The sequence below is a fragment of the Syngnathus floridae genome, chromosome 5 (assembly GCF_059516105.1).
Source record: "Syngnathus floridae isolate MCC-2025c chromosome 5, RoL_Sflo_1.0, whole genome shotgun sequence".
Classification (NCBI taxonomy): Eukaryota; Metazoa; Chordata; class Actinopteri; order Syngnathiformes; family Syngnathidae; genus Syngnathus; species Syngnathus floridae.
Genome location: NC_142417.1, coordinates 7530958 through 7557552, shown reverse-complemented (window position 1 = coordinate 7557552; position 26595 = coordinate 7530958). Strand labels below are relative to the sequence as shown.

At 41.6% G+C, this 26595-nt stretch overlaps 1 protein-coding gene across 2 annotated transcripts in view; it reads left to right on the top strand.

Moving 5' to 3' along the window:
• Nucleotides 1-26595, top strand: part of ccser1 (coiled-coil serine-rich protein 1) — an 83054-nt gene that overhangs the window by 32393 nt on the left and 24066 nt on the right. Inside the window, exons 10-11 of one of the 2 annotated variants that reach the window (XM_088377277.1) lie at nt 3362-3442; nt 11187-11235. In XM_088377277.1, the coding sequence (XP_088233403.1) occupies nt 3362-3442; nt 11187-11235 (130 nt within the window). The remainder of the gene's footprint in view (nt 1-3361; nt 3443-11186; nt 11236-26595) is intronic. The other variant, XM_088377275.1, reaches the window with a different exon arrangement.

Below are 26595 nucleotides of genomic sequence, written 5' to 3'. Positions count from 1 at the left end.
CCTCAATTTCGATGATTATGAGGGGAGAGCGTTACGAAGCAAACAGGTCCAAATGACCAAACAGCTTCATCATGCATAATTGACATGAGTTTTACAAATAAATAGTGTCTATGTTTCTAATGGACCGCATCCCCAATTAGTTGCTGAATGTGTCATTCACTTTTGACAAATAAATCCTTTTTCCTCTCTAGGAAAAAAAACCCCAGCAGGTAGTAACTTAGTGTAATTATCTGTAATGTGGCAGATCCGTTGCCTGTTGTGCATTTAGTGGACACATCAGCAAACACAAATCACCAAACACTCCCGAGACACAAATATTTGTGTGTAAGTCATTTCCAAAAGTATCTTCCACGATATATATATATCCTTTATAAAAAGTTAACTGCTGAGCCAAGCTGAACTCTGTTGCTAAACCATAACAGCATTCCATCCGTCCGCAATATATCAGAGGAATAAAAGCACGGTGACCTCGCATATGTTGTTCAACGTGCAGTTTTAAAGATGCTCTAACGTTACCCGAAGTCTTAAACGACTTGTTTCTTGCTGTTTTGCATCATTTCTATTTAATAGCACACAATGCGAGCAAACAGACTCCCCCGCCCATATGCAGTTAATAAAATACAATTTGTGGCTTGGGCTATTAATATTTTTTATGGATGAACGGCATCAGACATTAAAACATTTAAAATGTGCTCTTATAAATTTACTATGGGCACACTTTCCTCGACTTTTGGATTAAATTATTAAAACAACGAGAATGTTTTGACGCAGATTTAATGCATGTGAATTAAGGCATAATTAGCTTTGAAGCCTGGATCGTGGGATTTTTTCTTTGAGCCCTCTTTAAAACTTAAATATGTCAAACTTTTCTGTTAATGACTAAAAATGTTTTCTTTATACTAAATACCACTCAAAAGTGCAGTGATTCAAAAGCCGAAAAATAAAGGTGAAATAACTGATGATCAAAGAAATGACTATATCATACATGCGCAAGATGCAAATTCAATTTTCATTCGCTGACATTAACACAAATAGGGAACAGAGGTTTGGGGTGCGAGTCCGAGCCCGAGCAATAACTTGAATTTGACAAGCGTAATAATAACAATTTAAAAGTAACCAACATTACTCCTGAATTGTGATTTAACAGAATTATTGAAGAAAAAAAAACCCTAATGAAACACATGTAATGCTTGAAAATGGCTCTGAATCTTCAGTCAGCCTAGCCGATCATGTCAAGTGCATTTACGCAAGTTAGCACCTCTGTTACAAAACCGAAAGTGCATGCTCGTTCAGGCACGTTTTCAGAAACACACGCATCAAAAATTTGGTTGGTTGTTTAATTTCCCAATTGATAGGCGGGAAGGCACTCCAGAGACCCAACTCTGTTTACACAAGCAATTAAAAAGTCCATTTCCCCACAATATACCCCCTTTTAGTGTTGTTTGCCACAATATTGTCATCATTGTTTGTCCGTCATTTGTCACCTGCTCTATCGAAGCGGCACAACGCGGACATGATGCCAGGCCTCGATAGGATAATGTGCCGGCGTCCTACAGCCGAGCATAATGAGAGATGCCAGTCACCAGCCACTGACTTGAGTCTCATTTGGCATCTTTCTCTGATTTGCTGTCCGTGCCGCTCGCATCTCAATCTTGTCAGCCTTCTTTTGTCTCTCAGTCTTTTGAATCTAACGCCGCCTTCATTCCTCTTTCTCATCAAGCTGTCCGTGACATTTGCATCGCTTACCTGTTCTGACAAGGACCATTTAATTTGGTGCGCATGTTAATACTTTAATAACTAACCAAATTAAAATCAGCAGAGAACATGATGGATCCCTCTAAAAAAATGCCGTGTCCCATTGAGTTGCCGCGTGCCACAAATAAGCTCAAACCTTTTCGGCTCTGATTATATATATTTTTTGTTTGAGAAGCAGGTTTGTGACACAACCAATTTTTGATGAGCAATCTTTTTGCAGGTTATTCCCAAAGACTTTTATTACACAACACTATTATGAGACTATAACGAATGAACATTTGTTTTCTTTTTATTTATATTATCAACATTCATTCAACATGTTGCCTCAGATTCTGGAAAACTGTCTGGCTGATTTGGACACGTTCCTTGTCGGCAGAACAACAACACAGGATAGAAAGCAAAAAAACAAAAACAACATATCTTTACCTGCCTCCTACTTATTCACGGTTCAAGTATCTTTTAAAATCTCAGACTCGTGTCTCTTTTCACCAGCTGTATTCAGTTTTCCTTCAGAAGCTGTGTAAAGTACACTGAACTTACAAACCCCAGACCAACGCTGCATTTCATTTTGTTAAATTGACAGAGACGAGCTTTTCGAGCTCGCTGGCGTGTACCTCCTATGTTGGGGAGAGGGAAAGAGAGAGGAAACCTTGCCTGCCGCTGCCAAGTTTAAGTGCGCCACTTTGAAGGAAAAGGCAATTCGTAGCCAAAGCTCCACCCGTCCGCGTCTGTAAATCTGCCAGTGAAAACCTATTAATTATCTCCTACAAGGACCTGCTCACAGGCCGGCCATCACTGGCTGTCACTTTTAACAGCTTTCCCGCTCTTCCTCGCCGATGCATTTTGCTGAAAGGACTTTGCTTCAGCCCACGACGTAGCGCTGTAGAAATGCAGACTTGCTTTTCAAACGGGCAGTGAGACGTTTTTAAAACGCATGAAACTTGTGGACAAATTTGTTGTTGGATTGGATGAGGACAAGTTTCATTTTGATAAACCACTATTTGCAGACTTTACACCAAATCTCTCGAAAGACTTATTTAGATGCTGCTGTTTTGGTTAGCAACATGGATCAATTGGCCCGAGCAGCTAATACTTCAAATAATTCTGACCAAATTTTTTTCCTTGATGAGCTTGGGGAAGTATGTCTCTTAAAGAATGCAACTTATGATACATAAATCTTAACTTCTCCCAGCATTCCTAATTCATTCAATTGTTTCCATTTAAGTCCACACCACATCAAGGCCATTCTGTGTGCAAGCAGGGCCGTCACAATAATTTATTACTGTGTAGAAGAAAAGGCTCCTGGGGTAAGCAGTGCAGAATTCCAAGGAACGTGCAACCTTCTACAAACATTGCCAAGCACATAAAATGGCTGTCTGCAACTTTGTGTGGTCAGGGTAAAAGTGGAAATGTTGGACATTCTGTAAATCCCCAAGAAGGACATTCAAGTGAACTTCATGACTCTTCCATATACACACCAAAGGATGAGTGCATGTTGAAGGTTGCTAACATTGTGCACTTGTTCTGATTCACTCTATTTGATGTGCCCTTTTTGCATTTTTGGGCGGCGGACGGCTGATTACGTGTTTGTTTGTTGTCCTTACAGGAGAGTGCCAAAGCAGCCCTTAAGATAAAAGACTGCCACGTGAGCGACCGTGCCATACAGACGGAGCACATGGGGCCAGAGGTAAGCAAGCTCCAGAATCTATTTTAGCCCGAGTCTCTTCTCTTGCTTTATTTTCTTTCCCATCTCCTTAAGAGCATCTTTTGAAGCTCTAATCCATCATACGTCCAGTCGTGAAAATGCTGTGACATTCATCGGTTTGTCCGCTACCTACCTACCTCTTCAATTTCCACAATGTTCAGCAGGGAGGACACTGCGCGACGCATTTTGCCTGCCTTTGACATGGCTTCACCACCAACTGACATTATGGGAGCGCTGTCGACGTAATGAATGTCTCCCTGTGCTGGAAACAGGGTTGTTGTGTTTGGGTCACTTTCCCTTTCTGATACACTGGCGACAAAATAAGTAACGACTGCAGCGCTTGGTTTGAAAATAGGACGTGTGATGTAACCGGTCACCCGAATAAAATCCGACTATTAGCATGCTGTAAAGTGCGACATGAGGTACCATAAGCAAGCGACCTGCGTTGACTCTCCTCTACCAGTTAATGTTGTCCAGCGCCGCAGTGTTGAGCTTCAGGTGCTACAGATGGAGATGACAGATGGCCCCGTGTGTGTTTTCCGACTTACAGAATTTAGAGTAGTCTTCACATTCCCAACACTTAACTGGTACATATAGACTGCGTCATATCGAATGGGGAGGCTGAGCTGATTGATTTGCAATTACGCGCGGTCATTAAAGCTTCTGGTTCAAAGAGAACGTTAAGGTGGATTTATGTGCATGCAGTTCCCCTTGAACCAGCATTCACCTCTCAATTTAGACACTACAGATGGTTCACATACCTGCAGCCTGGTTAGCACGGAGCTCACTTGCTGATGGCTTCATAACTAGGCTGTTAACTCATTCACTGTCAGCCGTTTTGAAAATACTTCTCCACATTGACAGCTTTCCCAAAAAATACTGCCAATATCTGAACTAAAGAGAGAACCCATAGAGGGAACTGTACATTTGAGTTTCTAGTCCGTGTTGGTTGTAGATAGCACAAAATGTGGTCAACACGCACACACTTGTGTTTGCATTTGCAGTGCTGAATTTCCATCATTTTGGCCTGATGTCATTTATACATATTAATCTGTTATTTTTTTTTTTTCCACATTTCAGGCTTTTATTACACCCTTCTGGCAGCACACACCCACTCCCACTAATGCTTTTCCAATAATACACTCAGTGATGGCCTCGCCCTATTGAATGCGCGTCGCTTCTGTCGGCTTAAGCAAGCAAAAAAGTGAGGCTTTGCGTGTGACGTGGTGAGTGCCTTGTGTCTATTTGTCATCGCCTGGATGTGTGCGTGTGCGCGTGCTTTTTGTGTCGCAGCCATTAGTGGGCGGCTAGCCAAGTCAATAATGTCTTGAAAAACGTCAAAGTAGCTTGAGTGAAATAAGTTGCGTTTATGCCACAGACAGTAGCATTAAGTCATTATTGTGTTATGTGCGTTGTCATGCCTCATGGCGGAATTCAATTATAAGCACGGCAATGCCATTAACGCAGAATCCATTTAGCTGAGCTACTTGTTTGTTAAAGCTTCATTTCTTAATGTTTTGTTCACTTTGTCTTGTGGGCGTGCTATCAGGGCTTTTTGATTCAGACCTGTTGTGTTGTGTACATCGATGTAATGGAATGTTATGATTTAAAGGTGACATTATTCGCAAAATGGATGATGTATCTTTGGGGCATTTTAAAATAGTTCCCTGGTTCATTTAAAATAACAGTATGCAAAGCATCAAGGATGACTTCAAACGTGATTTCCATTTGTAACATTGGATGAAATTACTAGATTTTATAAATGTATGTAAATAATTATGATGCCGCAATGACTTGTAAAAACAGGCTGCTAGCAAAAGATTTAATTGTTTAATTTTGCACTTAATTGATGACGCTCCAGACATGTTTGTATACAAACAATACAATTGTTATTCTTCTTAATTTTTAACAAATTGGGTCCTCAAGTGTGGTGCTAATTTTTTTTTAATCAGTCCTCTCCTAGAACTTGAATTATTGAGTTCCTTTAGGTTTTTGCGCTCCTCTGATCAATTTTTCATTAATTTCATTAATGCTCACATCTTGATTTAATGCACGCCAGGAGTGCGTTGAGAATGACGCTGCCGTGACTAGATTCCATCTGTGGGCACAGAAATGATTTTTACACACATTTCTCAGTGGCAAATTAATATTTTCCTCAGGTAGAGAATACTCATCAGCACTGTCAGAAGTTGAAAGCATTCTAATGCATTCTTTTAGAGAGTCTTTCTTGGAACTGCTCTTTTCTTAAAAAATAAGCTATTTTGAGCCTTATATATCCATTTAGCTTCCTAAATTATGCTGATCCTGGTAACAATTTACACCCAGATTTCCTCTTCTTCTTCTTCCTGTTATTATTTTGTTTTAATTCTGCTCCAAAGCCATTTTCAAAGAAAACATTGCTGCGCGGCACAAGAGGGTACACTGTGTTACCGGCTCATTCACAGTTTCTCATTTTGTGTTCTTATCCAAAATTCCGTATTTATGACTTCGCTGTACTACTATCGTAGTGGAGGTTAGTGATCGACCACAGCATATTTAGATTATGTGCAAATCCGGTTCTGATGCCACCAGGAGAACAGAACTCCTTTGTAAACCCTGCATGAATTTATAGCTACCAAAACGTAAATCCCAGAACTCTTCTCAATCCTGCGTAAGTCCACACTGACCTTAGTCTCCTTTAACAAAGTGTCCAAATTGAGGAAGAAGTCTGGCCCGTGCCCAAGTGTACATCTTGTGATTTATTCTAAGGCCAGCACCGAGAGTGGCTATGGAGACTTCCATATGCTCGGCCCCTCCTCTCTTCAGTGAATGGGCTCTTAATTAGAAGAGCATCTGGCTGCCCGCTAGCAAGGTAGGCTAGTAAGCGCAGGTGACTCTCCACAGCAGTGGCTTGCAGCATGTGCGGCCTGATTTCAGCCCCAACCACCACCTCAATGCCACCCACTTCTCGTTCCTGTGACCATGCTTGTGAGAGTGTGTAGGACGATAATGCAGCTATGTAGGTTAGGTACCCCGGTGCGCTGTTGGCTAGCAACAGCAAGAGTGTCTGAAAGTGGGGCAGCTATTTCTACTTCTTCGGCCTCTTCTTGCAAAGGTCAAGCGTGCCAATTTGTCTTGCTCCATCCATCCGCTGAAGCTGGACTCAAGCACATGTCCCGAATAAACAAATGACCACTTTTCAGTCAACCGAACATGGATGTCTTTGGAATGTGGGAAGAAGTCTGAGCATACTGAAGAAAACTCGTGCAAGTATGGAGAGAATAACACGTGACATGCATCTGGCAGCTAGCAGCTTGTGCGGAAACTATTGTAGCACTCTGCGTTTGCTCCTTCTTGATGTCACATCACTGACAGATGGACTCAAAGGCACAACACCTCCTGTGCTCACAAAAAGCAATCGATATTGATGGACAGAAGTATTCAACAGGGAAAAAAAAGTTTTACAAATCAAAACACAGTTAATCACCACCAAATGGAAGGAAATTATATCCTTTCACTCTGTCTCAGTCATGTCGTTTTCAAAAACTGCAGTGAAGAGAAAGCTTGGTGATGCAAACAGCCAATTTCAAGAAAAACAGCAGGCACATTTATTTTTTTGCTAACCCTCCCACGAACGGGTCACCAATCTTGTTCACATTCTGAAGACCTAGAAAAATGTTCCGGACTGTTATCAATGAAAATAAGGATTTTCTTTTTCTCATCGTGTATGAGCTTTACATTATATATAGATTATTGCAAAGCATTCCCTTCTCTGGGAATTTTTGAAAAATGACCGTCCTGAAAAATATGACATCATTGGTGACACGATGTCATCAATGCCTCTTTCATCACATTAGTGTCATCTTTAAAAAAAAAAAAAAGTCTGAACTTGTGCAACCTCTACTGTCCTCTTCCACATCAGGCTGCTGCGTCAAACGGGGGGCCACACATTCACCCAAAGCTGACAAGCTGTAATATTGCAAGAGACGCAAACCCAGATTGAAAAGTGTGACCTCCTCTCCTCTCATTTTTCAATTGTGCACTTCTAAAAAGGGTAAGATGGGGAGAGAGTGAGCAAGTGAGAGAGAGGAAGTGTGGCCTGAGAAGGAGAAAAGCTATTTTACGCCCTGCAGAGAATCTTATGAGCTTGGAGGTATGGTAGCTGTTTGAAAGTTTTTAGAGGGGATTGAATAGATTGGAATTGCTTTATTTCAGCTAGCTAATTTCATGGGCATTCCTATCAGGAAGCTTTTATGGGGGGAATCAAAGGCTCTTGATGGTTACTTCTCTCTTGTTGCCTTTCTCATTCTCACGCTATTTTCTTTAAATGGCTTGCAGCTTTTATTCTGCTGCTTCGCCTTGTTCCATATCCACGAAAACTCACCCTGTCATCATTCAACATGATTATTTACATATTATGCTCAAGACGTGTAGATATTAAGGCTAACAAGGAGTGGATTTCAAAGTCAAAGTCAAAGTCTGCTTTATTGTCAATTTCTTCTCATGCCAAGACACACAAAGAGATCGAAATTACGTTCCCACTATCCCACGATGACAAGACAAGAAATTGAATATGTTGCATTCTCGATGAATCTTACTGGCACCAGCCATGAAGGTGGTTGGTTGGCTTTGGGGGCAAAGTTGAGTACCTTCCATACTTTTTAAAATTATTTTAAAATATTAAAGCTTTTTTCATGCCATTTTTCTATAAATGGAATCTGGGGGACAAAGTGGACTCTCATGATTGGGAGTTGGTTTTTTGAAGCCCTTTTTACACTGCCTCTTGATGTTTAATAAAATCGACTAACAGAACAGGAGGACAAGGTTGACCCGGCAATTTTCCGCCTTTAGAGGTAGTATCAGTAGCTGTTCTTATGGCGCTTGTAAAAACCAGCCAATCGGATTCTCAAAGTCCACTCTTGCGTCAAATGGCAACTTTTGAGTGTTGGTTTAAAACGCACAGGCAGAAAGATACCAGCTCTTACTCTTGGACTTTTAAAGCTCTACACTGCTCTCTAACTTGTGAATAAATGGCTTGAGTCTGCCCACTGTGCATTTCTACAAACTATAATCATATTTTTTCTTGCAAACCTGGAGAGATTTTATTTCTATTTTTTATTTAGTCACATGAAATAAATTATCTGCGCATTTCTACCAACTAAGCAAGAACAGTTATCGATTCCTTTCCTTTGCCCACCTTTCGTTGATGACCACTACAGCCGGGGGGGGAGACTTTAAGCTCATCCTTATTTTATGTTACTGCAGCAATAACCCCCCAATGTGGGGGACTCTCCGTGAACACGTGTGCTGACACGCATCATGTTAACGTGCGTCATCAGCACTCCTTGCCACTTTAAGTGGCAGCAGAAGGAGGAGGGCCGCTCCAAACGCTGATTGGAACTATGTAGGTCTCCTATTCCTGTAAACTAGATCATTTTGTACAATCGTGGTCCTCACTGAGTAATGGCACGGCAGTAAGACAGACCCAGAAATGTGCGGTGCCCTACTTAGAGTTTTTGTACATTTTTTTTTTTTTAAATATCGTGTCCCCCCCTCCACCTCAAAGTTTTATAATCTTGCTAATATCCCACTTTTAATTTGTCGCCCTTTCCACATTTTGATCAATTTTCTCAAACCTCATTCTCCTGCATTTTTTTTTCTTCTTACTTTCCACTTTTGATTTTCCATCATCTACAAAACGTTTTACGTCTCTTTCTTGAAGTCTTTTCATCATCGGCCCGACTACTTCCCTGTCTTTATGCCCGCTGTTTCACCTGTATACATCTGTCAGTGCTTATCACTTCCTCTCACAACATCTACTTTCTGTGTATCATTTTGTTGATATACACTTTTAATACTAATGTGTCACCCAGTCAACTATTTCACAGCTATAAATCTTATTTATGACATATTAATATCAAAACAATGCTTTCAGGGTCAAAAGTTCAAAAAATGAGATTGCCATGACCATCCACAATTTGTACAGGATGAACTGAGACATGCATACCCCAAACCCTGGCTGGCTCAAATAAAAACTATGATAATTTCCCCAAACGTTGAATAGGTTAAAATACTAAAATCGCACAGGTTGAAATTAATAAAATATAAATTCCTCCCTTATCTAGTCGGTAGGTGATTACTATAAATCCCCCTAAATTGTGCCCCAAAGTTGCCCACGCTCAAATAAGACTATTGTAACGTCCCCAAAGTTGCGCATGTTAAGAAAAGATTTAAAAAATGAGATCACTACAACTCCGCCTTATTATTAACAGCAAGCAAAGAGCTGGGGCTGCATTAGATGACACTAATAACATTCCACAACATAGCATTTTAATTGAGGCATTATGACACCACATACTTGCCCCATTCCGCAAATGCTATTTATATGATGACATAAAAAGAACATGGCTGGTTACATTTCCCCATGAAAGTCCTTTGCTAATGAGACCTCCATCCAGACCCAGGTAATATCTTTATGTTTGGGAGTAAGGCGTTTAATTGTGCTTTTATGCCATCATCAAGTTTTACTGTTGAAGGCCACTTTCCATCTGCCTGCTGTAGAATTAGCCCTCTGCGTGCAAGCACTTGAGAGCCGTACTTATGAGCGCAGGTGGGAAGCTTTATAACTCCTCAATTTCCCCCCCCAATTCTTATTTCTAACATTTCTAACACCTTCGTAACATCGGAAGCGATTTTTGCTCATCTTGTTAAATTCGCATGGCTACCGGCATGCAGTACACCATCAAGTGTCATCAATACTCCTCATTAATTCCCCTGATGCCGAGCGTCGGTCACGCCGGATTGGAGGCGGCGGCAGCATAGAGTCTTGCAAAGATGAGTCACACTGCCCTTAGCTTCCACCTCACGTCTCTTATTTCATTTAGTTAGTTTTCTGGGTTGAGACAACTTGAGGCGAGACTGTATAAAATTGACTACAGCTGAATGAAAACATTGGAGACTTAGATGCTTTTTTATTGGCAAAAGTGGGTCCTTTGTCGTACACTAACCTCCCACGGTTCACTCGTTAGAAATTCACCTATTCATTTTTTTTCCCCAGTGGTATTCCTTCCCAGCGTTTTGCTAAAAAATGATTCACATTTTCTTTCTAAAATAGCTATGATACAATCGGATGGTGCCAAATCCCGTATCAGTAGGAAGTCGGTCTCGAAGAAATACGTTGAAGTGATCCATCTTGACTTAGAGATAAACTTTGTATGTTGGGGAGGAATCAAGTTAAGCTAAATTTTTCGAGTGTCTTCATGACACGTGTGTGAGAAGTAAATGAAGAAGCCCAGTAGGACTTTAAACTCAGTTGCTAACCAAAACAGCAGCATGTAAACAGTCTCTCGAATATGGAGACTTAATGATCGTATATTATGTGGCTTGCCAAACCATTCTCTGCAGAATCTTTACATCCTGTAATCCAGCTTTTTTTATTGTCTTCCAGCAAACAATGTGGACTGCTTTGCATTGGTGGCTATAGATCGCTTTGCATCGGTGGTTGTATATTTGTGTCGATTCAAACGACACTTTTGTGGCTCAGATAATGAGTAAAGACCCGAACCAGTCATGATGAATTTACATTGAGGTTGATTTTTGCTTGCTGTGTAATACTCTTAAGTGTTGCCTACTAACAACAATCCCTCTTTTGTCTCTGTGCCCACCCCCTTCTTTTTTTTTTATTTGATTTTTTTGTCCCCTTTACAAAACTGGTTGCTTTTTGTGTCAACATTTCTTCTGTTTCTAGGGCATCAAGGCGCATGGGAGCGCCACGTTGTCCTCAAGGAGACAACTAAGTGAGTGTCTATTCTGATATCACCCTTGGACGTGACTGTCTTGTAGTGGCCCCGTGTACTCAACTAGATGTGCCAAAACAAAACCAAGACACTAGGGGGTCTTTATACTGGGTCTTGCAGAATACATGCTGCTTGTTTATACATCACAAATATGCTGATTTGGCAGTTTTTGAGACATTGACCAATCTTGTAGCCAGGGTACATATTTATTTTACATTTGAAAAATATCAGTGCACACGACCAGATGTCACACAAAGTGCATAAATACCGACATAGTAAACTTTAGTTTCCTCACAAATTCATTTTGTGTGTGCCCGTTTAGTTGAATACAACACAATTATTCTCTTGTATGAATTGCAACAGGTCGACAGGTTAATCGTTCCTTCTGCTTTCTTGTGGAAGAGAATTTCATTTTTCAACATGTCAGTATTCGTTCCTGGCATAAAAAGATGAGCATTGACTATTTGTATGAAATAAATAATAGATTATTTCCTGCAGCACACCTCGTGATCTCTCATAGTGTATTAATCTACCGTCGAGCAATTGTTGGGAATCACTGACCTTGGCTAGTTTTGTGGTAAGGATCTAATCCTTATCACCTATTTTCAACATAATATTCAGATTTTCTTCAAACATTTCTGGTCAAACATATTTGGATTTTTCCATGTGTGAATCAAGACCCGGTATGGAGGCCCTTGAAGTGAGGAATGCTCCCTGTCCTGTTACATAGAAGGGAATGCTGCCCAGTGCCACTGTACTGCACTTAGAGTACCCTAACCCTGTGAGATCCTAGCTCATCTGGTTTGAGAGGATGAAGTCGTGATAGCCAAAATGTCTTTGTCTAAAAGAAAATAAGGGGAAGAAAGTCTGACCAAGAAAGGCACTGACCATTTCGCTGCACTCGTTATGTGGCTTTTGACTAAACCTAATGGTCGCAGGAAATGAACAATGGAAAACACACTTACTCTGGGAAACGGTGGTCAAGTGTGTCTAATCATCGTATCTAATCAAGCAAGCGTACCTTTTTGACGCATTACACTGATTGGAATGCGCTGTTTTTTCACACATCACACACACACACACTTTTGATAACTTTGGCTACATACACGTGCACCTAACATTTAAAGTGGAAGCGCATCAGAGTCATATCAGCACCTCCCAAAGAAAAACGAAACGATTTTGATTCGATTGGACGACTCAAGTCATTGTTGGCATTTTAAGAGTTACGTCAAGCATGCGTTTTTGTTTTCGTACAACCTGTAACCCCTACTGTCTGAACTTTTACCTCGGACAAAACCTTTGTTTGAACGCCGGGACCCGTCAACTTCTCAGAAACAAATTCTCAACCACTTCACTCTGATTACACTGCACGCACACACGCATGTGCACACGCCCACACAAACACACACACACACATGCCACATCAAATGTTGACAAAGTCCAATCAATCAGTTTCTGATTGCCTGCTTTCATCTGTAGGTGTGTACGCGCACGTGCGTGTGCATGATTACGTGTGTGCATGCACGTGTGTGCATCCGTGTGTGTGTGTGAAGGTTAAAGTCGGAAGAGACAATGACTGCTTATAGCGTGTCATTTGTTTGTTCTATATGTGCAAGGGCACCTCAGCACTTTCTCTTTATAGGAGTTATTTTTATGCAGCTAATTTTTTGTTTTTTGTAGGAGAAATTCCCTCATCATCTTTATCTTTGTGTGCATTTGTGCCGGTGATTCTTCTCGCTCATTAAACTCCTCGAAGGCTGATGCTAATGTGGCGCTGTGGAATTACGATTCTATTGTGGACCTGTTGTAGGGCAAACAGTACTAATGAGTTTAAACCGATTGTGACCGTGATGATTTTTGATGTATGAACAATTTTTTTTAATGGTCCTCACATGACAAAGGAAAAAGGGAAAGCGTGTGCTTACTGCCCTTTTAGGGCTTGCTCTAATAAGATCCTAACTCACAGGTGCTAAATTTCAATTTCACAGACTGTGTGCATGTTATGTTAGATTTACAAAAAGTGCAATCTTTTACTAACTATCCAGCCAGTGCAGCTAAGATGGCCGCCACAGGAAGGGACAATCGATCGGGTTGTGTCACACTTAACCGTTAATCCTTGTCACACAAATGGTTTGCTACAATGCATTATTGAAAAGCATATTTTTTCATCACTATTCTTATATGCAGCAGAAAGTGCAACTGATTTCCAAACATATCGAAGATTAAAAAGAGCCAACCCAATGTTTGACCTTTGTTGACTTTCCAATTTAGTTGAGCTTTGCTTCATTTACCTTAACTTCACCTTTATAAGACAAACTTTGTCATATGCTTTGCTGCTTCTTACATTGTATGAGATTTGTGTGCTTATAATACAGTGGAATGCTGCAGAATTGGAGAAAGTTGGAGTTCAAACCAAAACTTTGTGACTAAAGTCCTTTCATAGGGCTCCAAACAACATGGCTGTTTTATCCGCGTTACTCTGCAGTCGTAAAGACTCTTGACCAGCGTCGTTAACGGGTGCATTAGTACATAATGCTTTTGCAAGGCCCCGTAATGGCCTGACAGCGGCGGCCAGCGTTACCGCCGTGTTTGTGAACTTTAATGTCGTAAATGCATTTGCTCTTTATGCGTCTTGTAAATATTACAACTACATTTGCCAAGCGCCGCACTTAGTAGTTAGTCGGTGTGTGGCACATTTATATTGACTTAATGCGAGTGCGTGTTTGCGTAGGAATGAGTCGCAGGTGGAGACGAACGAGCGTGGGTTTACAATGAAGTATGCCCAGTGGCGGTTGTTGCAGAGATGAAAGATTTTCATACCCAGGTGGAGGTCGCCTGCCGGAGGAAGTGTGCATGTGCAGTTTGCATAATATCATATGTGACTTGGAGGGGTTGAATGAGGGCAAAAACCATTAGCATTTTTCACTTTCTGTTTGATGCAGCAGGTTGAGGTTCTCATAGTGTTGTCCTAGGCATCCCCGATTATGAATTACAGTTGTTTCTGTGGCCGCGGTCAAAGATCAAACTACACTCGGTTCTGCGATCCCTGTCGGAAGTCCATCCATTCCGTCTCATACATCCTGTTCCTGTTAGAGCCATGATTGAGCTGAAGTCTATCTCAGGTGACTTTGGGTGAAAGTCGTTGTTTACACCTGACTGGTCGCCAGCCAGCCCAGAGTGCTTATAAGGAGCATATGCATGGTTTTGGAATATGTGAGGAAGCCAGAGAACCTGGAATAAAATCAGCGCTTTCACTTGTGGGCGGGAAAACCAAGTCATCTCCAAACAAGCACAGCAAACTGCAGTGTCCCACTCACACACACATGGTCCTCTGTGCATGTGTGTGTTGATGTGAGGTTATCTCCACCCTGGCTCACCGCCAGACAACTTATCTGACTGTGATCCACAGCGCTACTCGCGGCGACTCCTAATTATAGACAGAGGCACTCAAACAGACAAGCCTGCACACAGCTTTTCCATGTTCTCCTGTGCAGTATTCCACACTAATGAGCCACTTTGCCCCCCCCCCCCCCCCACACACACACACACACTCCCCAAGGGGAACAGCCACAATCCTCTACCCTCACGGCTCCTTGACGGAGGCCACCAGGACTACCTACATCTGCCAGCCGCCCATCTGCTCTTGTGATCGTGCAATGTTGTACTCAAGCAAGCACGATTTTTTTTTTTTTATAAAAATTCTTTAAGCTGCCCTTTCTGATTTGCCTTTCCACGGAACCAAAACAAGTCATGTGACACAGTAGGCAAAGGACAGCAATGGTGGAAGATGATTTTTGTTCATCTTGGCAAGTTGTTTTTTTTTGTTGGAGGAAGCCTTTTTGGAGGAATTCTTCTCAGGATGTCGCATGTGCGCGTTTACCTCGCTTTAGCGTAAACAGGGCTTTTGAAAGAACCGTGATTTTAAAGAGAGAATGCGTGCTGAGAGTTGAGGAACTGTGGTGACACATGGAACAAGGGGAAAAAAAAAGAGAGGATGAAAGAAAGCTGCTGTAGGGAAGTGGAATGAGATGAGAGAGATGAGCTGTCAAAAAAGTTAAGAAGCCAAAAGATAGCAATCGGGGCGACGGAACGCATGGCACTGGCAAGAGCAGAAGAGAAGAAATAGAAAATAGTTGTTGTTTACTTATTTGAGATTCGACAATGACAAGTATAATCCTCCCACAGTCCCACTGGCTTTTTTCTTTTGTTTTTTTTTCTCTTTCCTTCCCTCCCTCCTGTTGTTTCATTCTTTATCTCTGACTCTACTTTTTTCATCCATCTTTGTCCTCCTCCCGCCCCCTCCATCTGCAGTATCACAACAGAATGACACTGTGAAAGGCTTAACTCTTTCAAGATGTCTTCAATAAAAATCGAGTCCTTCTGCAAAGTTGAAGGACGATGCTGATGTTAATGCCAAGTAGTTTGGTTATTGGATTGACGGGGATGAGGTGAACCTCTGACAATGGGAACCTTTAATATATAGTATATACGTATGCTCCATGTATACAAAACATAAACACAACACAACATAAACGGAAAATCAAGTCAAAATTCTTCTTGACAATTATGTGTTTTATACGCCACCACTAATCTAAACCACAATTAATTTATGAATCAGAATAGCCTGTTTAAATCAGTGGCGGGGCAATGGAGCATATTACTGTACGATCATGCTTTCTCACACAACTGACATATTTGTTGGACAACGACAATTGCTTTCAACACAACAAGAAGGAAAAGTAAGGACTTGAACCTTTATAAACTTGAATACTGCACCACAAAGTCACCATATATTACCTCTAAAGGTGGAACTTTTCCTGGTCGGATTTGTCCCCTATCCGTGATGTCCATGTTTATACAGAACAAAGATACAGCAAAAAAAGAAAAAAAAAATGCCATCCAACTCTTACATAAATTGCCCCCATCAACTTTGTCCGCCTTTTCGGCTTACTACCTCTAAAGGTGGGAAAGTTCTTGGGTTGATTGTCCTCTCATTCTATTTCTGTGCTTCTAATAGTAAACGGGGAGCAGAAAAAGATGTCTTCCTCCAGGCAGTGCTTCTCCCACTACCGCTGAAGGCAGAAAATTACTGGATTGACTTTGTCCCTACATCATGCAATTCATACCGATCAGTGACACGGGACATGGCTGGGAGAATGACTGCTTTTAGAGACAGTCTTTAAGGAGCTTCTAATGCTACTTCCAAAGGCGTAAAATTGCCAGACCTCCTGCTCTGTGTTGGTGGCGTTTATACACAGGTTATGTTAGGTTGCTTTCAGAAAAACATTTGCTGGGTCAAACACTCCTGCCCACATTCCATGTTATTAATGCATTCGATACAAAATGGCAACAAAAAGTTGCCTTTTAAATGTCGTGGAAATGGGCCTAACCCTGAGGACGGATAATTCTTACTTGACTTTTTCCCCGAGAGTTTTACCTCCTCATTATGTTTCAGTGCCGTTACTAGAGAAGCCGGCTTTTACAGACAGCACGGAAGTGCCTTGTGTCTTGAGCCCTCTGTCTGTCCTCTAAGTAACTTTATCAAGGTAAGCGTTATCTTTAGTCCAATGACAACAGAATGGGACAGAACAGGGCAGAAGGGACTGCGGCGACTACTGCTGCGTGTCTCTTTTTGCCGGCTTGCCCCAGGGACTGCGCAGAGCAGTGCAACGCTGAGGCTGTCAACAGAAGGTGTGTGAGTGTGCATGCGTGCAAACCAGAGAGAAAGTCTGCACTTGTGTGGGAGCCTGTGATCTGTGCCCCCATCCGCCACGATGCTCCCCCTCAGGCAGGCCGGGCCAGAGCGGCACAGGATGTGGAGGACGGCGGGCACCTGACTGGACACAGATGGCACCGAAAGACAGACGCTAAGAACATGCTAATATATAATTATCTTTACAATGACACAGGGTACCTTGGAGTCGAGTAAAGGGAGGAGGGGGGACTCTAGGGATGTGCAGGTACAAGCGCAATCCGTCCCTTTGGTTAAATTGGGAGCTGACGTAGTGACATCACGTTATTATCAACTACAAACAGTTTATATAATCTCTTTTGACATTTTCTTTTTAGCTGAAGCCTGCAAATGGAACATTAGTGTAAATTCCTGTCATGAATGTGTTCGGTGGAACCGGTACTGAGAAGTTTGGCGTTTGCCATACCGAAGAACATTGAGTATTTTTGTTTTCTTCTGCCGATTTTGGGGTTCGACAATGGATGGGACTCATTTGTGCTGTTACAGCAGAAAACTGTGACGGTAAGGAAGTGGCACTGGATTTGATAAGGGGATTTGTCCCTGAGTTGCTGCAGCCGGCCAAGTGTGGATACAGTGTACTGCACTGGTGGCAGTTGAATTTCTCCACGTACAGTCAAAAAAATCGAAACACAACGCGTTTTGTGTTCATGTATTTTTCATGACATAGTTTACGTGTTGCAATATTATGGTTTGCACAATACGTGTTACTCTGAGTTTCAGGAGTTCAGTCGGGCCACTGCTCACTTAATCAGCACATGCACATAGTTTTCCTTTCATGTGAACACTGAACATGTGAGCTCGGGACGTGAGCGTTTGCGGAAAGTCCTCATTCGAAACCCCCCCCCCCCCCTTCATCTGGTCATTGCAGGCTTTGATCTATCGCTCGCTTACTTACCTTTTTCAGAATTCCCACTGACGCGTCTAACTCTTGGCGCTTCCACAGCGAGCAGCTTGCGGAAATTTTGGCTTTTTCCCACATCCCCAAACTCGTGTGTTAGTTTCACCGGTGACTCTAAATTGCCCATCGATGTGAATGTGAGTATGAATGGCCATTTGTGTCTATCGAGTCAGTTGGAATAGGCTCCACTTCACCTATGACCCTCATGAGGACAAGAGATAGAGAAAATGGATGGCTTATTTTGCAAAATGGACGGAAGGATTATTATGAATGTGCATTTGTGCAAACAACACCATCAGCCCTAATAACCCCTTCAAAAAAACACACAATTACTTTTGCAGTTGAGTAAACAAACACCCCAACCACTCCAGTGTATGAAATGAAATGGGAGAATCGTTGCTACATTTCCCTTTTATTGGCTCTGATTAGAAGTACCTAATATTGTGCTTTGAAAGTTTTTCCCGACAATACCATCTGTGCATGAATGCGTTTGAACCGGCGTTACCACTTGATCAAGCACCAATCATTACCAGAGTGTTATTGATGAATATTGCTTGTTTGTTTCCGTCTTTATGGATCATCCGTCTGTGTGCTGGAATCATAATCAGATGATAAATCATTTTGAAAAGTAAACTTGGACTTTAAAATGTTCATCTTTCCCTGACATCATGCCTCATTTTTCGTCCTCTTATTCAAATGTGTGTTTTGTATACAAAACATACCAATTTGTAATATCTTAACCAATTTGCTGCTGATTTGACTGGAAGGCAGGAAAAAAAATTCTTATTGAGCTCAATTATGGATATGTGTGCCCTCTGTTAGTTTTTGTCATTTTGTGTCATCCATCTTTCCCATGTGCTTGTATTTGTAACTTCATTGTTGCTCTCATGTCACTGTGCCATCTCACCACTGTGTCGTCTTCTCATGTTTCTTCTCATCCACGCATCTTCTTCCCTTTGTGTGGAGCCAGTAAGCAGCATGGTATGACGGAGGAGTTTAAAGAAAACAAACAAGGTAGGAGTGTCTCAGTTGGCCCACTCAACAAACTTGGAGCTGTCAAACTTGTTTTGGGGTTTATTGTCACACGAGGAACCTTTAAAGTTGAATGCATTGTTTTTTCTTGTGATTTCACCAAAATGATGGCAAATGATGTTGATTCGCTAACGATTCCACTGTAAATCGCATATTGTGCTTTGGTGTTCCAGTCATGGTAAGCGTAATTGATTGATTTATTGATGTAGTGTGTTAGGCCATAGACTCTGTAATGGCCTGTTTGCCCTCCATAGGCAGGGATGATGTCACAGGCAGCACAGGTTTGCATGTGGCGTCGTCCTCCGTCTCTCCTGTCGTTCATCTCATTACTCACATCAATCAAGACGACCTGATTTACCGTCGTTACCTTAAACGTGACCTCAGCGAGTGTACTCCAGCGGCATCTTCTTCTCTTCTTCATTTTCTCCCCTTCTAAATGTGGCAATCAAGTCACTATCACACCTTCCGGAACAAGAGGTGCCAACAGAAAGTTGACATTGATTGATGATAGCGATGCAGTCGCTTGAATTTTGTCATCTGCAAATTCACTTGAGCAGTGGATTTGAGTCAAACGAGTACATTTCGGATAATAGCCCAAGTCCACCATTCAACTTTATCTGCTCGTGTTGAAGCGGGACACTCAGAGGAAAAAGATGAACAATTTTCAAGTCTCCTCACCCAAGCTAGATTTGTCACAGTACTAAGGCTGACTTCAATATCCGGTTGGAAGTCATATAGAGCCACTGGGAAGAGGAATAATACAGGAAGTAGACACCTGTCATTACTCAACTAGCAACCAACCGTATTAAACAATTAATACCATAATATAGATTGTAGTGTATTTCATTGTTGACTTTTGAGTCCAAAGTAAAATTATTGTTAACAATTTTCCGTAGGTATGGATGGATGGATGGATGGATGGATGGATGGATGGATGGATGGATGGATGGATGGATGGATGGATGGATGGATGGATGGATGGATGGATGGATGGATGGATGGATGGATGGATGGATGGATGGGTTGGATGGGTTGGATGGGGTGGATGGGGTGGATGGGTGGATGGGTGAGCTGGTTGGGTTGGGTGGGCTGGTTGGGTTGGGTGGGAAGGTGGGTGGGTGGAATTGATGGGACGATGGGTGGATATATTTTGCTACGTTAGTGTCGTATTCTCCATCAGCTGTCTGTGACTGATCGATTGTATAATGTTGTCGGTAATGAATTTCATGTTGTTTACAGAACCACGATGTAAAGGTCAATGTGCCGTCATTGTGCGAAGTGGCCACTCCTTAATGTCGGTACGCTCAATGGAACAGCTAAATCTTGTGTTTAACTATAGTCATTTGATCCATAGTAGCTAATCATGTCGTTTCTCTACATTGGGAATTGTCTGATTTTGCTCTTAATTGGCCAGTCAAGATGCAGAAGAATGCTGGTCGGCTGATGTAATGAGGAACACAGAGGTTTGTTAGTGTAATTGCTTTGGATTCAAAGTGAAATTCAATAATAAATAGTCTTTATTTGGAAGAATTGCGAATCAACTCAGAGGCCAGGTAGATAGATAAATTATGAATCGGCAGCACAGGCATTTGGTTCTCTCCTTCAAAATCAGTGAATCGGGGGGGACATAAAAGCCACATAAATTAACGTCAGAGTTTTCTGCTCCTCGAAGACTCCTCTCGCCAAATCCGCCCGCCGCCGTTTCCCGGTTCACTGGCTGATGGATTAGCTGTGGTCATGTGAAGATACATCAGTTTAATCAGTTCTAGAAATTAAAATTGGTGCAATGATTGATCCTTCTCTATTAGAGCCATACACGGCGCTTAGGGCCCCGAGCAATGAGTTGCATGAGTGGCTTGTGAAGGACACATATGTTTATGTGTTTGTGAAGTTTATGACGTTAAAGCTGCATCCACAGCAAGAAACAGCCACATTTTAGTTTCATTTTATTTCACCACCTTTGCACAATATACCAAAGTCATTTTTATACAGCAATCCATCAAAATAAGCATGGCAGAAGATCCCCAGCAAAAGCTGCATGTCCCTTTCACGAAGAACTCAGATGTGACTGATTTTCAAAATGAAACTTCTTTAAGACTGATGATCATAGGAGTAGTTTTTGTTCAGTCTGTATAGCTTGGAACTGGTATTCGGGCCTATGATTGGGGACCCCGGATTCAAAACATTGGTCCTCGGTATTAATTTCTTGAGACTGAAATATGAACCACCATATCAACTAGGGATTTTTTCAGACCGATATCACTATGAGTGTTCACTGAGTGCTCAAAGATACCAAGTACCGATACCTCTTGTAGTTTTGATATATATAAAAAATAGTAATACAGTCACAAAAAATTGTAAACGACCTTTTTTGTCCAATGCAGATTTGGCAATGTGTCAAAGTGCCACAGTAGTAGCACCAACTACTCCCCAGGAGGCCTGAACTTGATGTCAGATTTTCTTTTATTTTTTGCTGTAATTATCGGTGCCTAGTATTGTCAGCCTCTATGAGTAGCCAATACCTCAAAATCTGGCCGCCCATGAGAGCATTTGCTGTGTGTTTCTGTCCCATTTAATGTCGTCACTCAAAAATTGCTTCCCAAATGACTGTCCATTGGAAACAAGCTTTATACGGCCCAACTGACACCATTTTTGAGAGTTTACTTAGACAACGAAATCAGCTGTACAAATCTCAACAGGTAAATGTTACATGCCTCATATACCCCTTTCCGTTGTCCTGCAACAGTTAGATGGCAAGCAGCTCCCAAACTGGATTTGTCTTGAATATCTGCATATTTTCTTATCATGCAAATGAGCACGTTTGCTGGAGAACAGCTGGTGCGTTTCACCGTGTACAGCTTTCCATAGGAGAGATGAGGCGTGTGATCACCCCAAGCGCACCACAGGATGCTACTTTAACTCTCCTTCAAACCAAACAATGCTGCTCTTTCACCCTCCTGTTGCATTTGTTTCCTAACAATGTTCTCAGGTCAATGTGACCTGATGTCTAATCACCATAAAATATCCAATAATGCAATGTTTTAATATAAAAAATCCCCCCAAAATGAACAAGTAGAGACTATGTTCACTCTGCAGAGCATTACCCAATTTTGATTTTTTTTTTGGTCAAATCCGATTATATTTATTCATTCACATTACAAAAACAAACTTCCAACATGAACAAAAAGTGTCTGCGGTGTGATGCCATACTATTTTGCATTTATGGGCTCACCTCATATTAGCAAAGGAGCAAGACAGGAGGAGGGAAAGGTTTTTTTGAGGGATATGAGACGACGCCTCTTATTTCAGGGAGACGTCGACTAATGATGTCACGTCATTGCATAACAAATGAACCATCTGCATCAATTATTTACTGCTATCACCAGAAATGTCCACTTTCCATAAGGGGTTTATTCCTACCACGTTTATGCTATAATCTCTTTCTCACCAGGTCTTTCACATAAACATCAGAATTATTTATTATTACAGCTGTCACCCAGTCCACCCATATAAATGTGCTATTTTGTCCCCTAATGCAGTCGACTAAGCCGGCTGGGCATCGTCGGAGAGTGTTGTGCCCGGTCCCGTCACAAACAATCCGTGCTTGTCGGAAGCAATCTCTCTCAGCTCTGCCCGGCTCATTTGTGTGCGCTTGCCTGCTTATTTCTTCATTACTGTGCTAGACCTGGTCTTTATTAATGAAGGGACATCTGTTTCATTAAAGCAGGGCGATGCCTGCGAGAAAAGAGGGAAGGAGCTGGGGTTCAAAATGGAGGTGGAAAAAAATTCAAGGCGAGAGGAAAAAACACAAGGTGAAGATGTGATTCATACTTACTGGGACCGTTTAGTCTGTTTTTTGAGAAATGTTAGCGTAGGGGTGCTTGGATGTGAATACTAATCACATTCTCGTCTTCGACATTCTTCCAAGCAATCAGTGCTACAGTATGTCTCATTGACATTTCTAACATTTGACTAATCATGGGTCAGAAATGCTGATTGATAAATGGTGACTGATTGGAGGAGACGTCTATTGGTGCGGGGGGGTTATTGATGCAAAGTCCTTTTTGAAATAGTAAGTTAACTGGTTGTAAACAGAATAAATTGTGGAGACACGAGCAGATCATGCACTCATTGACGACTGTAATTTGAGACTTGGTGTGTTACTGACGGGGTCACTGTTTAAAGAAATTTTGTCGACAGTGCAGCATTATTTGAAACACCAACAGATAGTATGAACACTGGTTTCAAAGTTTGAGCGAGTCGATCATTCCCCAATGTGAAAGTGGTTCATTATTTTAGTTGCTTCTATTTTGAGAGTTGAGAGAGGGGAAAAAAGTAACCATGGAAACCTGTTTGTATGCAAGTAAGACTGGTCGGAAGAGACGTGCTTGCACATGGATCTTGCTCCATTTCGGGGATTGCCGAAAATAGTTTCCGCTTAAATGGCAGACTTGTTGATTATGCACGATTTAAGCGAGGTGACTGATGAATCACAATAACGCAATCAATTTTTGGGGGTCTGTATGGACTTTTAGCTTTAATTTAATGCTTTGATTTGAAATGAAGACAGATGCAGTGCAAGGGTAAGCGTCAGGCATCATGCTGTAGGGGAACAGCCGTGGGCCAAGGTCACGCAAAGCCATGTTAAGGATGGTGAGGTCTCTCCAGGAGGCCGGGCGGGGGTGAGCAGGCTATAACTGACAGTCATAATTGGGCTAATTAGAGAAACAAAACCATCAGCACCGTGGGTAATGACCTGACCAGGCCAGCTGAGGTGATGGATGAAGCGAGAGCAAAGCAGGTAGGCAAATTAATTAGAGAACAGGAGGGACGTAGCGATGATGGATGGCTACAATGGATGGAGAGGAAAGAGTGGGGGCCACGTGTTTGATCTGCCACTTGACACTTACACTCGTGTGATCTGATTAGAATTCATTCATTCTTTCAGAATCTCATAAAAGAAGAAGTTGCTGAACTAGCTTAAGACTTAACACAAATAATATTCACTAGAAGAGCGTCTAGCAATTCAATGAGTGACGAAACAGTTCGTCTCTTGCTGGGTTTTTACCCCAACTGACCTTTTGTAATCCGCAAGTCTTTCCCCTCTTTTGTTTTCCCCAACCTTTGATGTGCTAAAGGGCTAAAGCAACACAAAAGACGTTTAGTGTGGAATCCGGGCTAAATCCTCATTGTCTTCAATCGGGAAGATGAGACCGATTATGTTGGTGATTGAAGTAACGTTGGGTTTTTAATTTGCTCCATTTTCACATGTAAAGCATTTGGCAAAGAAACACTAATAAGAATGCATTTTTAAGCTAGGAATTACAAAGTCAATGCCGTGCGCACATTTTGGGATGACAGGAGAGAGATGCATGCTTAGTAAGTTTGGAGAATTGGGACTTTTGAGACGGAATATTTCAGAGTTGCCTTGGGGGCCAACTTTAAGGAAGCCAACGACGGTGTTGTTATGACCCTCACTGAAATGGTCATGTGACCGATTGATAGTGAAGAGAACATGTGCAGAAATACATTTTTTTTTTTACATTTATTCACATTTAAGAACAATTTGTTTCTCAACAAGTCGTCTTTTGTTTTTTGCTATCAAGACATGCTTAATTACATCTGCTGTGCTGCAGTGTGGTAAACAATTGCGCACAGCAAAGTCCAAAGGGACGAGAACTTTTTATAGTCACTCGCAGTGTGTGAGAGCACACGTTGCTCTGCACTAATTGAATATTTCATGTTTTTATATTCTCTTAAGCATTTCTAACTGCCGTTCCTGTTGACAACATGTTGTATCTTTTTTTGCTTGTTGGAATTGTCCTTCTAAAGCTCCTCTATTAACTTTGCTTAGCTAATTGTGTCATGGCTGGAGAAGCTCGTGTGAGGGTGGTTAGTGTGCAAACCAACCCCACTCTTACATAACTGTAGAGTGCTTAGAAATAAACAATATGCAACATTCATACTACAATTACTATGACCAGAAATTTATCTTAGCGGCCAATGTGAAAGTAGCATAACTGCCAAGCATTGGCCGGAGAAACTGGAGGTGGAAGTATTGTTAAGAAAATTCAAAATTCAAATCAGCTCGCTCATGGACACATTTTCAGAAATAGGCAGCTAACCAAAGATTTACTTAGCTGTTTAATTTTGCACCTGACGGAGTAGCAGGCACTCCAGGTAATTTTTTCTTTTTAGTTTTCCCCTTCAGAGTAATTGCCCTGAAGTCTATACCTGTGACTTCAGCACATTTATATACCTGTCCTATCCTCAAGATCCTCAGATCGTCAAACAATGAGCAATGTGAGTGATGATGAGAGCAATGAGATCAGACTTGCTAGGGAGAGCCATCACCAATGATCAGTAATAGATCTTCATACGGCCCAGAAACCAAACCCCAGAGTCTTCAGTGGAAGAGTCTGAAGAAAAAAAATCAGTCAGATTGTTCACGTTTTTTAATGTGACAGGCATCATCTGTTGTGAGTTCTTCTCATAAGGTCAGAGGAGCAACCAGCGTATCCACAAAGATATCCAGCAACGTTTTTTTCTTTCAGCGCGTGAGAAGAGAACAGTGTTGTGGCACGACAACTCAAAATGGTCCGTCAAAGGATAATTTGTGCTTTGGATTTGAAATATTTTGCGACACAGGCTATGGAACATATTCTGGATTTAACTAACATAAGGTTGAATTTTCTCTCAAGCAGCAGTGAAAAAATATCCAGGTTACGCCTCTCGGACAATCCCGATTGGGATGAAAGCAGAGCTTCACAAACATGTCAACAAGCTTGTGAAAAGAACATTAAATTTGTCCCGATGTGTCATAACAAGAAGCAAACGAAAGGTTCATTCTTCGCCTCACCACGCACACACTTGCGTATGTCCCGAGAGTCGCATTTCTCCAGCAAAAATTGGCAATGCAAACATATTTTTCCACTTAGCCTCGTGTTATAAATCTGGCCAATGTCACAATGAGACTTTTAGAGCAAAACTTGACGGTTCAAAAATACTAACGAGGCTGGCTCATATGAGCAAGTCATCACTTCCTTGTTGCCCCACACAATCACACAAACAACACAAAATACACATGGGGACACACTAACACAATAACGCATGTCGTGAGCTATTAAAAAGGCAATTAGTTTGAGCTCTTTCAGAGAGGAGACCATGGGAGTACTATGTTGAAGAAAAAAAAACGCAAAATTAAAATGCAACCATGTCCTTGGTATGTTTCCATTTGCATGTTCTTCCTGTGCTTATGTGTTCGTCTCACAAAGTCGAGATAGAGGATACAACCTTTCTCTCCCTAAGTGCAAAATGATTCTCACATGTTTAACGCTCCTTACGTTTTGCTGAGTTCTAGAAGCCTGGCTGTTATCATCTTGGTTTACTTCAGTCACATGAAAGCCAGATGGAAAGATTACTATGTTGACTTTGAACATGGTTAATCATGCTTGGGATGGTGTCAAGAGGATAGAGATTAGGAGGCATGAAAATTGCGTGCATAAAGATAAAGCAGGGATTGTTTACCTAAAAAAAAAAATAGAAGATGGCAAGAAGACGCTAACAGTGGTTTTATTACAGTACATATCCAGAAAGACCCTTGAGCATATAATGTCTTCCATATAAGCGACATAGTTGGTTGGTTTTTGGATGCAGTCTATTACGTATTGGAATAATT